Source organism: Phoxinus phoxinus (assembly GCF_949152265.1).
Source record: "Phoxinus phoxinus genome assembly, chromosome: 16".
NCBI lineage: Eukaryota > Metazoa > Chordata > Actinopteri > Cypriniformes > Leuciscidae > Phoxinus > Phoxinus phoxinus.
Window position 1 is genome coordinate 32848762 of NC_136891.1, and position 12114 is coordinate 32860875.

General features: G+C 42.2%; 1 protein-coding gene across 9 annotated transcripts in view; it reads left to right on the forward strand.

The window, feature by feature from the left end:
• Positions 1-12114, forward strand: part of nhsl1b (NHS-like 1b) — a 130380-nt gene that overhangs the window by 111830 nt on the left and 6436 nt on the right. For 5 of the 9 annotated variants that reach the window (XM_079639475.1, XM_079639478.1, XM_079639480.1 and 2 more), the window contains exons 5-8: positions 1965-2096; positions 4679-7843; positions 9461-9587; positions 11168-11206. In XM_079639475.1, coding sequence (XP_079495601.1) covers positions 1965-2096; positions 4679-7843; positions 9461-9587; positions 11168-11206 — 3463 coding nt within the window. The remainder of the gene's footprint in view (positions 1-1964; positions 2097-4678; positions 7844-9460; positions 9588-11167; positions 11207-12114) is intronic. The other 4 variants (XM_079639476.1, XM_079639482.1, XM_079639483.1 and 1 more) reach the window with 2 other exon arrangements.

Here is a 12114-nt window from a genome sequence, read left to right on the forward strand (position 1 = left end):
CGGAAGCGGAGGGGCGGGACTTAAGGCTCTCTATAGAAACGTAACAAAATGTCACTTTTCATGTTGTGTCTCCGATGAGTCCCTATGTTTGTCAGTCTAGAATTCATATTGTTGGTCTGTGTGTTACGTTACATTACTTTCATGCAGATCTTTCATTAAAATTGTAACAGGACTTTATTTGTAATTCCTCATAACTGATGTGTCTGTACCTAACATTTGAGCACTGCATGCATGATCACCACATACCGCCTGTTCTGGATGTATAACCGCATGCATTGATCTAACATGAATGTGTCTGAGTGTATTAACAGTTCTCATATTAACAGTTCTGTCATTTCCTTCTATCTCTTTGACCTTTTGAGAGAGTCGTCTGTTTGAGCATTCGGTCTCCCCGCCGCCGATGCATAAATTCAGCTGTGCATCACTATGAACACCTAATCCAGTCTTTCCTACTAGTCTTCCTCAGACAGAATAAGCTCTCTATGTCCAATCCCTTTAAATAATTCCGAACTTCACTATGACTCAGGAAGAAGCTGTATTATACTATAAAGCACACACACACACACACCACACACTAATTCAGTCTGTCAGCTCCGTGACTTAGTCAGGCATCCCGGCGTGCTGAGGCTTAGTCAACAGTGCCCAGTCTCTGGGGTTCCCTTGCTTTTGCAGTGCCACTGCACATCTTGCAGCACAAACGTGCTTTTATGTAAAATATAGGGCTGTATACTATAAAATAATTATGCACAGCACACACACATATATTATGCAAACACAAACTTTTATTTTGGATGCGATTAATCGTGATTAATCTTTTAATCACGATTAATCGCATCAAAAATAAAAGTTTGTGTTTGCATAATATATGTGTGTGTACTGTGCATAATTATTTAGATATATAAAAACACACACAATCATGTATATATTCAAGAAAAATTGGTTATATTTATATATAACATATTTATATATAATATAAATGTATATACAGTATATAAATGCAAATATTTCTTAAATATATACATGAATGTGTGTGTATGTATACATAATAATTATACACAGTACACACACATATATTATGCAAACACAAACTTTTATTTTGGATGCGATTAATCGCGATTAACCTTTTGACAGCCCTAAAAAATACTGTTTATAATGATATATTTCAAACCAGGGGTTTCCTCTTCATATACTTCATATAGAGGAAGATCGTTGAATTTAGATATAATTCCCCTTATGGCGCTTTTCCATTACCAGTACCAGCTCAACTCGGCTCGGCTCGCTTTTCGCTCCGTTTTCCATTGCAGATAGTACCTCCACAATTGTACCTGGTCGTCATACCGACGCGACACACACCCGCTACCCACACACACACACAGGACAGTGGAGGAAATCGAGTATATGCTGTTTTACATAATATCAGTAATGGGTATATCACGCAATCTCTGGCCAAACTATTTAAAAATGTCGGGGTTATTCAGGATACTCCGTCTGGCGCGTGCAATGATGACGCAGTGAATAGTGACGAATAGAACTATACTGCCAGGCAAACGCAGTATTTGCATATATTGTCAACTGAATTACTTAAATCAGTCATGGCACCCAATATTAAGCTTTAATATTTTAACAAGATGGGTGGTTTTAATAGCGGTTTCTTGAACTTCTGTATTTTGTAACATATAGCTACTTGCTGTCTTGACACATACACACTTAAACACAGAAACACTTAAACACAGACACATTTAAAACATGAATGAGTGTAGATATGAATGCAGTTTTGTTTTTGTCTTTTTTCTAATTTTGGCCTGGTTTTCACATTATTTCGCTTATGCAGAATGTGTGTGGCTCTGCATGAAAGTTTACTGGTACAGTATCCGTATGTGTGTGTGTGTGATGCATGTGTGTGTGATGCATGTATGTTACTAACTGGCCCTTTTGCCTGTCTGCCCTCGTCAACTGGTCTCCAGGGGAGACGTTTGACAGGCAGGCCAGCGTCCGCCGCTCCCTAATAAACACTGACACTCTGGTCCGCCGGCCCAAGAAGGTTAAGCGAAGAAAGACTATTTCAGGGGTGCCTGACAGCGTCCAACAGGAACTAGGTATGGTATGGCTTTGCCAGCTTTCTGTGCTGCTGCTCCTGCCTCACCTGTTTCCATTTAGATGACTGTGTAGTCATCTTCATGTAGTACTGTAGTTGTCACGACCATATAATGTAGTTTGTCATGACCCTGCCTCTCTTTCCCATCTCAATGCATTTTCTGTGCATTGATTTTAGAAGTCTTATGCTGCGTTCACACCAAACGCGAATAGAGCGTCTGGCGTGAGTGATTTCAATGGTCCTGCGGCGCGGTAGACGCGAATTCGCCTCATTCGCGCGAATCACTCGAATAGACGTGTGAAGGAGGCGAATTTAACGTCTTGCGCGATATGCGCGAGTGGTGCTTTGTGCATTCACGCGTTTGACACCCGAGTTGAAATTATTTTACTTTGGCGTCACTTCGCGCCGCGTTAACCAATCAGGAGCCTGCTTGCTGCTGTCACGTGGTGAAGTGACGTGATAAACGGGGGCAGGCCCGCTTTTCAGTTTATAATGTCATTTTAAATGCTCAATAAATTATTTTGTAATATGACTAAATGCCCGCGTGAAAGAAGGAATGACATTGTTCAGCTAAATGTTAACTATGAATGTGACACTGAACACTTGCAGTCATACATTTCTGAATGAGATGAAGAAAAACTCACATAATTAAAGAAGTCGTTTGACCTACGTTATAACGAGTCATTAATGTATTTTAACATTAGTTTCATATAATATAACCGAAGCTATAGATTGTGAATTTAAACATTTCTCGTTTATCAGCGGCAAACGTCAGGAGGCCTAGCCGAGGTAAGGCTGTTCAGGCGGGTTACATGAGCGCTGAGCGCCCGCTGATCGCCTGGATCTCACATCTCCGAAAACATCAGATCAAATGTTTTAAATAGGCGCTATCTTTATAAATAAACCACAGATTTGAGCTTTAAACAACTACATTCTCGACTGAACAACTCTTAAAACTACATTTCGTGACACAATAACAGTAGTATTTTTAATTTTCGCTGCCTTTCTTGCAAACAGACCACCGCCTAGCACTTGCCCCTCCCACAAGAAGTGGATTTCGCCTCGGACAAGGGTCAATTTCGCTTCAAACGCTTGCTTTTTACGCGCGTCCATTTCGCTTTGGACGCGCGAATGCATTCAAAATGTTCAAGCATCAAACTAGACGCGAATTTGACGCTCTATTCGCGTTTGGTGTGAACACAGCATTAGGATCATCCTAATCTGAGCTCTTTGACTTCCCAATTCAAAATAAATTCCAAATTACTGTCTATTTTCAAATCATCTATTGATTTGCTAATCATTACAGAATCTCTCATGCCCTAAATGTGGATTTCTTGCATGCATACTCTCAACGCTCCGTTATATAATCTCAGCATCCAACAGCTGCATCCCGCTCTCCATTTCTCACCACTCCCCTGGGTCATGGTCCCTGATTCTATTTAGTTTGCTTCCTGTTAGTGTATGTGAGTGCTCATATTTTGGAGGCATTGTTGGAGATGGCATGCCCCATTTTGCTTTGCAGCCAACTGAAGCCACTGCGTAATCCCCTATCCAGATTCTTCTGGCAAAACACTTCATATTTTATCAGGAGAGTAATGGAGGGGGGGAGGGGAGAGTTAAAATAGATGTAGTATAAGTAAAAATAGTGCAGATAGTCCTCGTAGGATTTTTTTCCCCTGTTATGCGGAAATATATCAGCAAATTTCATATAATTTTCAATAACACTAGCATAATGTTAAAGTGCCATATCTGTTTGCACTCATGCCAGATTATGGGGATTGTGGAAAGGGCATTCTGTATCAGTCTTTGTATTTGCTATTTGTAGATATGCTTTTAATGAGGCCTTTACAAGAACAGATGGGTGTGGGGGATAAATAGTGTCAAGCTCTTTAAAGATGTTTTGCTGATAGCAATGCACAATAAATCTGCATTAAGTCCCATTCTGTTGTTTATACATGCAGGGGTGAGGGCTAACTTCATGCACCAGTGTCCTATCCCTGGCTCTAAAACTTAAGCTGATCTGATAGAAATGCTTTTAAGACACGTTTCTGTCTGGCAGTTAGAATGTCATGATTACTCTTGTACGGTAATTTATTCTCTAACGTTGAGCGTGACATTAAGAAGATGCAAGGTTGCACTTTGCTGTGTGTGTATTATGGTAACAGGAGGCGTAATACATTAACAGCCTGTTGTTTTCAACTAAACTCTAGAAATGTGTTTGCATGCATAAACCCATAAAGATGTGTTGGTTGTGTGAGAGTGTTGTGGGACTGCTAGACCATCTGCCTGTCCTCCTTCGAGCACCAGCTTACTAAGATCATTGACTTAGTGCAAACTCTCAGTGACACTCAGGAATGGACAACAAATTTGGTGCCAGCCATTAAGTTATCAACCTTAATCAAAGTTTCCAGAAGTCATCAACATGCCACATGTGGATCAAGATAATCAAATTAATTAGCTCTCAATAGAGAGGGTTAATCTGATTGGCAGCTGATGTCACAAAGAGATGAAGGGGAGAGAAGCAGAAAAACAAGCAGCTGTAGTACTTGTTATAATTGTCTCCTTTCTTTTTTTTCTCTGTAGCAGCTAAAGGGCGCGGAGGAGAGCTTCGGCCACAGTCCATGTTTATCCCTGGACAGTATTCAACACTTGGGCGAGTCATGAATAGGAATTCAACTCTCCGTCGATCTATAACAAAAGATTCTGGCTGCCAAACTGAGGAGGTGAAAATTGTCCCACCCTCTGTGAGGAGAATACGAGCACAGAAGGGCCAAGGAATTGCTGCTCAGATGGCCGGCATCTCCACTTCTGCCATGAACATCTCTTCTGTCTATGATGGGAGCTCCTCTGGAAGTTCTATTGTTGTAATGGAACCACAGTTTGGCAATGATATCCAACGTTTTCACAGCTTGCCACGTGGTGCACGGGTCTCTCTAAATGCAGAGCCCCTTTACAGTAGCACCCCTTTCAGGCAAGAAGACTCAACTGCAAAAGCACCTCAGCAGATTGGAAAATTACAAGTAGATGAAACTGTTGTGCACATGAGGAATGCCCCCAGGTTATGTAACCAAGCCCGGCCAAAATCTCAGGAGGTGAGGGGTACTCAAAAGGAGTGGGGATCTGTCTCAGGTCCAGCCTGTGTAGTTTCTCCACATGCAGCCTACTCAACTTCCCTTATACCTAATGCTACTCTGTCATGTTCTGCTGAGGTTATTGCACTTCACACCACATCAAGCCCTGGCCAGAGCCCACTTGCTGGGTCACCATACATTAAAGCTAGACCTCTTAGTATGGTCTCAGCTGTCAACAGTGAGAGCACTAGTAGTGTAGGCACAGGATCACACACACCAGAGTCAGGCATGAAGAATACCTGCAGTGAGACTGGCCAGTCTGATAGTAGTTTGCACAGCCACAGCACGATTGCCGCAGGAACATTGTCTTCAGACGAGCAATGGATTTACGACACTCCTGAGAATGTCTTGCCCAGAAGGACACTGACTTCCAGCAGCTCAACGCCTATAAATCATCTCTATAGTAGCCTTGAACGCTCCTCAAAAGGCACAGACTCTAGTTCACTCTACTCAATGGACAATGATGGCTACTACACCTCCATGCATCTGGATTCAGGTCTTAGGTCAAGGAGCCAGGGTAGTGGCCATGGTCATGGTATAGGAGGAAGAGCAGCAAGACACAGTATGTACGAGTGCCTGGGTCAGCAAGAAGACAGAACCAGCTTGTACAGTGACCACTCACTGTCACGCTCCATCTCTCTACGCAAGCCTAAGAAACCACCACTTCCACCAGCACGCACAGACTCTCTACGACGAAAGCCTAAAAAAACCAGCTCCCCTACTGCCAATGTTGTAGGGTCAGATATTCGCAATGGTTCTCTTCTCAACGAGTCACTAATCGCCACACTCCAACAGTCACTTCAGAACGGGCTGAAAGGCAAAGGGTCATCCACCTCGCCATCTCACAGTCCTTGTAGCGACTATGAGGACCCCTGGATGCTTCGTCCCAGGAGCCAGAGCAGCATCAGTGCAGGCAGCAGTGGTGTGTCCGCCGCAGGGATGGCTCATGTGTACTCCATCTGTCATGTCACACCTTCTAATAGTGACACTAGTAGCCTCCGTTCTGATTATGCAGACTCTTGGGGCTACTACATGGATTATCCTCGTCCATCTGGAGAACAAACACAGTCACCATGCACAAATTCACTTTCTGCCGGACAAGTGGTTGAGATGGTAAATGGAAGAGGCCTCCACAATGGTAACCAGGCTGCTCTTCCTCCTGCTCAGGAAGGAAGTGTAAAGCCTAGAACGGGCACGTCATCGCCAGACAGGGTACATCGGTTGACTTCTCCATCAAGTGGATACTCAAGTCAATCCAACACCCCAACAGCTGGCACTCCCGTCCCCTCTTTTATGAGATGCAGGTCCCCATCAGGCAGCAAGCCCAAACCCAGAGTGCCTGAAAGAAAGTCATCCTTGCTCTCATCTGTATCCATATCCTCTTCTTCCACCTCTCTTTCCTCTAACACCTCTGATTCCAACAGGAACAATATTCCTCCTCCTCCACCTCCTCTCCCAGCTGCCCCTGTGGCTCTTATACCTTTCAATGCTCCGTCCTTTCCTCCTCCCCCTGCGCCTGTGTTCACTGCAGACCAGATTTTTCCTCCTCCGCCACCTGCTTTACCCACCACCCCCCCTCAACAAGCATCCATGAGCCCTCCTTACATCAATTCTTCCCCTGAATTTCCACCGCCTCCACCTCCAGAAGTGTTTATAGACCCTGCCTTGTCGTGCTTCAATAGTTCTTTCAGCCCTCCACCACCACCACCACCACTGCCTGCTTGTTCCCCCATCCCTGCTTATTTTCCATCCCAAAATCAACTCCTACCCAGCATGACATCACCCGCACCTTCTTCTACTTGTTTAAAGGAAGTTAAGGGTAGCCTAAAATCAGTGAACTCAGAAAGAAGAACAGTGTCGCCTCACTCTGAGCAGCCTAGTAAGGTTGGCATGCCTCTGATCACCTCATTTGCCCTGCAGAGTGTGCAACTTCGGCCTGCAAAGCGGCCAAAAAACAATCAAGTTAATCAGTTGGCCAGACCCCAAACGCCAGAGAAGCCTCTCAAACTACGGCATCCCACATTTCCTCAAGTTTCTTCAATACTTCCTAATTTAAGGTCATCTTCTCCAGAGAAAAAACTCTCCATCCAGGACCAGGATAGCCATGTTGAAGCACAACCTGACTGTGATGTAAAATCAATTTCTGAACCAACATCTTGCCTCACAAACGGGTCCATAGATCTTGACGAGGTTAAGCCCACAACTGAAGTAGATGGTTTGGAGACTGCCACAGAAACGCCACAAAACACTACACCCAAGAAAAAGCCTCCTGCGGTTTCCAAAAAGCCCATGTTTTCTCTCACCTTCTCATCCGTGGATCATGTCAGTGATTTTATGAGTGCTCAAAATGACTCTACAACCACGCCTGAAGGTCTGGACCCTACACCTGTGCCAGAACAGACAACTGAGAAGGATAGATTTGGTATTTCTGCACCTCCTGAGGAGATAAGAGACATTTCTTCCACAAATTGTGAAGCTCAGGTGTTCTCCCAGACGTCTGGTACCATCATTCTGGATGCAGACATGGGTACCATTGAAGGAAATGATGGAGAAGAGGGCGATGATGAAGATGTAACCAGCAGCACAGAATCTTTTGGATCTAAAGATGATGAAAGTGGTGAGTTAGATTTTTCTCATTTTACTCGGTGGAGATCATTTATAAAACTGGATGACACAAAATCATACAATTTTAAATACGCAGACCTTTTTAAAGAGTCAGGGGCACTATTGGGTGACACATGCGATTCCAAGCCTTAAATTACATAAAGAGAGATAGGCTAATAGGAACAAGGTGATGCACATTAGCACTTCAGCTTGTATTAAAACAGCATTGTCAAGAAAAAAACTATACATGCATTTAAGGCAAGAGGTCACTCAAGCAGCCGTTTGGATTTACTACTTATTTAGTTTTACTTTCTCTTTCCCCCAAGTCTTTCACTGTATTCATTCAGCAATCCCTCCCCTTCCACCATCTGTCCCTTTGACTTCTGATTCTCTCATCCTTTTCTCATTCTCTCCTGTTTTACCATTCTCTCTCTTATCCTTTTGTTTTTCATTGTTTCATCTATAGATTCTCTCACCAGTTTTGAATGCATGTTACACAACTCTATAATATTTCTGAAACATCAGGTAAATAAGGAAATAAGCAGATAAATTAAGTTGCAGGTAATAAATAAATAAATAAATGTAAAATAAAAATCAATATTCTAAATAATGAATATTAAGAGTACTGACAACCGCTATACACAGACAACTCTTTAATATGGTAATTAAAGCAGTGTCTATTTAATGAGAGTGTGCAGTATTACATATTGATACCTTTATAGATGTTTCTCTTAAATTTATAAAATTATTACAGCATAGAGCAAAAGAGAAAACGTGCATCTCTCTCTCTCAACGTCACCAGTGTTACAGTGTCCACAGACTCTCCCCCTCACACTTCTAGTCAGGGTCGGGATAGAACGGGACAGCATTCCTAAGGGAAAGCCGTTTAAACAGGATGGGGCGGGGGGGTGGAGCTGGCAGTGGGTAGAGGAAGAGAGAAGTGAGGGAGGGGTATGGAAGAGAGCGCGTAACGTGAGATCACCCTCAGTGTCTCGGGCAAGTGCAGATGTGAGATGAGAGGAGAGCAGAGCAGTGCAACTGAACTCTAGGAAGGTGGATACGACCATAACATTGTAAGACAATATTAAACATAAAGCTTTTTACTGTCTTCATGTGGGGTTTTTAAGAGTGTGAAGTATATACGTGTCCTTGGATTTATCGATGGCTCTAGGATGTGTCTTGGTACTTAAATGAAATGTAGGATTTTTATTGACCGTTTTAAAATCTGATGTTTTCTGATATTTTATATAAAACCATTCAAGCTCTAGCAGTGTTTATCTACATAGATTTTCCTCTCTGCTTTGAATTTTTTATTTTTAGACAAGTTTGTTCAAACATGCCTATGCATTTTGACATAATATTGAGTTCTAGAATGACAGTATCTGTTTGTCAGCTGGGTCCTGTTTGCAGTGTGTTTATTTTCATGTCATTAGGCTCTGCCTTTGAAGTTTATTATCATCATTACACTTCCATTACACATATGCATCTGGCAGACGCTTTTATATAAATTGGAGTCAATTGCATTCAAGAAGTCGAACCCATGACCTTGGTGTTGGAAGCGCAATGCTTATAATATTTATTTATTTAAATACATCCTCTGTATGAGTTTAATATATGAATGTCCTACCAGGTGAGGTGTTTGAGTCCAGCACTTTGGACGCCGCTCAATCTCCCAGCACCAACGGCGACAGCGGCGGGGACATGGTGACCCCCACGCGGCCCCGCACCACAGAGGACCTCTTTGCTGCCATTCACAGGTAAATTCCCGAATACTTTGCTGGTATCTCTTTTCCAGTCTGATCTACTTCCTTTCCACTCCATCCTTCCCACCTCCCATAAACCGCAGTTCATAACTTTAAAGTGGGCTGTCCTATCCAATCGCAGATACATTCATCACAGACAGAGTGTGGAAGGAAAGCAGCCTGTAAAGAGTAGGGCTTCTGTGGTCTCTGTCTGTCAGGTTTGAGAAATGCCACAGGCTGATGCATTACTCCACTGCATGCTCACGTGTTAAAGAAACATGCACTCTCTTCTAATTCAGTCATAAAACCCTTACTGCAGTTATTCACGTGAAAATGCACCTCTGTCGCCTACCGTACGGGGCATTATTTAAAATTCATTATGTTGTTCACACACACGTATTACGCATGCAGGCTCTTCCATAGTCACGTGTAATGGGCAGGTTTTTGAAGTTCTTTAGCACATCACACAATTTCATTCGAGAGGATTTGGTTGTGTGTGTGTGTGTGTGTGTGTGTGTGCGTGCGTGTGTGTGTGTGTGTGTGTGTGTGCGTGCGCGTAGCTTTGCTCTTCCTTATGCTCTGGTCTGCTGCAATCTCGCACAGATATTAAGAGTAAAAAGATATCCTTGAAATGGAAGACCAGTTTAGATGTAGTGTGACAGTGCACCAGATGCTATATGTGCTCGGTAAATCCTGCGGTTTGGCTGATGTCACTCTCATAGCACTGAGCTTTAGATTAATCAAATAAAAAAAGCTGGAGTGAAAGCTAGATTACAACCACAATGTATACCGCATTTATCTCAAGAATTGACCTAATGTGTTTTGAAGGACTTTACTGCAAAAAAAACTGTATTTTATACTGTTTTTTGGTTAAAAATATATAAACATGATTACATATTATAGAACGAAAACCAAAATTACATATTATAGAGCGGAATGATCAACAGTATGTGGAAGCCATGTGCATATTCCATTAATCCCAGTGAGTGAAGACAAGCCAATGTTACAGCACACATGACTTTCTAACATCCTTTGTTGCAACCGGTTTGGGGGGTCTTTTTCTGTTCCTGAAGGACAATGTCTCTGGCACACAAAGCAAAGTCCATAATGAAGTAGTTTACGGAGTCTGAACGGGAATAACTTGCCTGGTTGGGTGATGGGATCTGTCTCACAGTCTGTGTCCCAATTCATCTCAAAGATGTTAAGCGTGGTTCAGATTCACACCAGACTTGTTTAATCATTTCTTCATGAACCTTGTTCATGCTGGAGGAAAAAAGGGCCCTCCCAAACTTAAAATAAGTTTACCATTTTACCTCTGTTCTATGCATAAACCTCAGAAATGAAGCATAGAATTAAATCCCATTGTCTAATTTTTAATCTTGAATCTAAAATTGTATTATTTTTAGATATTTATTTTTGAAAGAGCTTTTTTTTATATATATTTAGAGATATATTTTTGTTTTAGATATTGTATCTCTGACACTTCAATTCTTGCTTCCACATCCTTTGTCATTTTCCCACACTCTGTCATATCTGTCATTCTCTTCCTCCTCTTCCTGTCCTGATCCCTCCCATCCTCCTTCTCTTTCGTTCAGCCTGGACCAGTTGAACATGAACACCCCCCAACATACGAGGTGCGGTCTGGCAAGTAATTAGCTGTTGGCGTATTCCTCTCGTAGTGATGCTAGGCTGGGATTAGCTCTATAATCTCCCAGCGCATCTCAGACGTGGGATGAATTTCTGCTCCATCCCGCAGATAATCCCACGCTCCCTAATCTGCAGCAGTTATGCCATGCTAATGAATTTGATTTGATCCTGGGCACAAATGCTAGCTTTCATTGACCCAAGGTCCCCCTACTGGTGGGATGAATGAACAGCCGTCTTGGTTAAAGTGATGCGGGGCATTTTGCCCAGTTTGCTTAGTTGATTAGGCTTCCATTATGTCTGCACTTCCATAAAGTTGCAATGCTTGCAGTATTCCTCTTTGGTTTGGCTTTTAAAGGACTGAATTTGTATTAAGCAAACATCCCCCACCCCCCCACCCCTACTCCTGCTATTTATATACTGCATTAAGATATTCCTGCTTTTCCAATTTTGCAGTGAGGTTTTGGTTAGCTGGGGGCTAGTGGAGTTTAATGAGAAAGTGGAACAGAAATCAATGAAGGCGATAGGCTCATCAAGACTGAAAAAATTAATCACTAAAATTGAATTGAATCTTATTCAGGATGTTCAGCTTCAGGAGTAGTTAGATTAGTTGTTAATTTTAGTTAAACATTTGTGCCGGCAACTCTGACATGTGATTCTCTAAATAATAGTTTGAATCAAAATCAAATACAAATGTTATTTTTGTTTATAATTAAGTGTATTCTCTGCAGCGCTAACTAATATAAGCTTGAGCTGATATTTAATAAAATAAATGACAGATACGGTACTAATTAGGGCTGGGTATCGATTCAGATGTTACAATTCGATTCGATTCTCGATTCAATTCCGATTCTAAATTCGATTTCGATTCCCGATTCGACTCAATGAATATAGATTT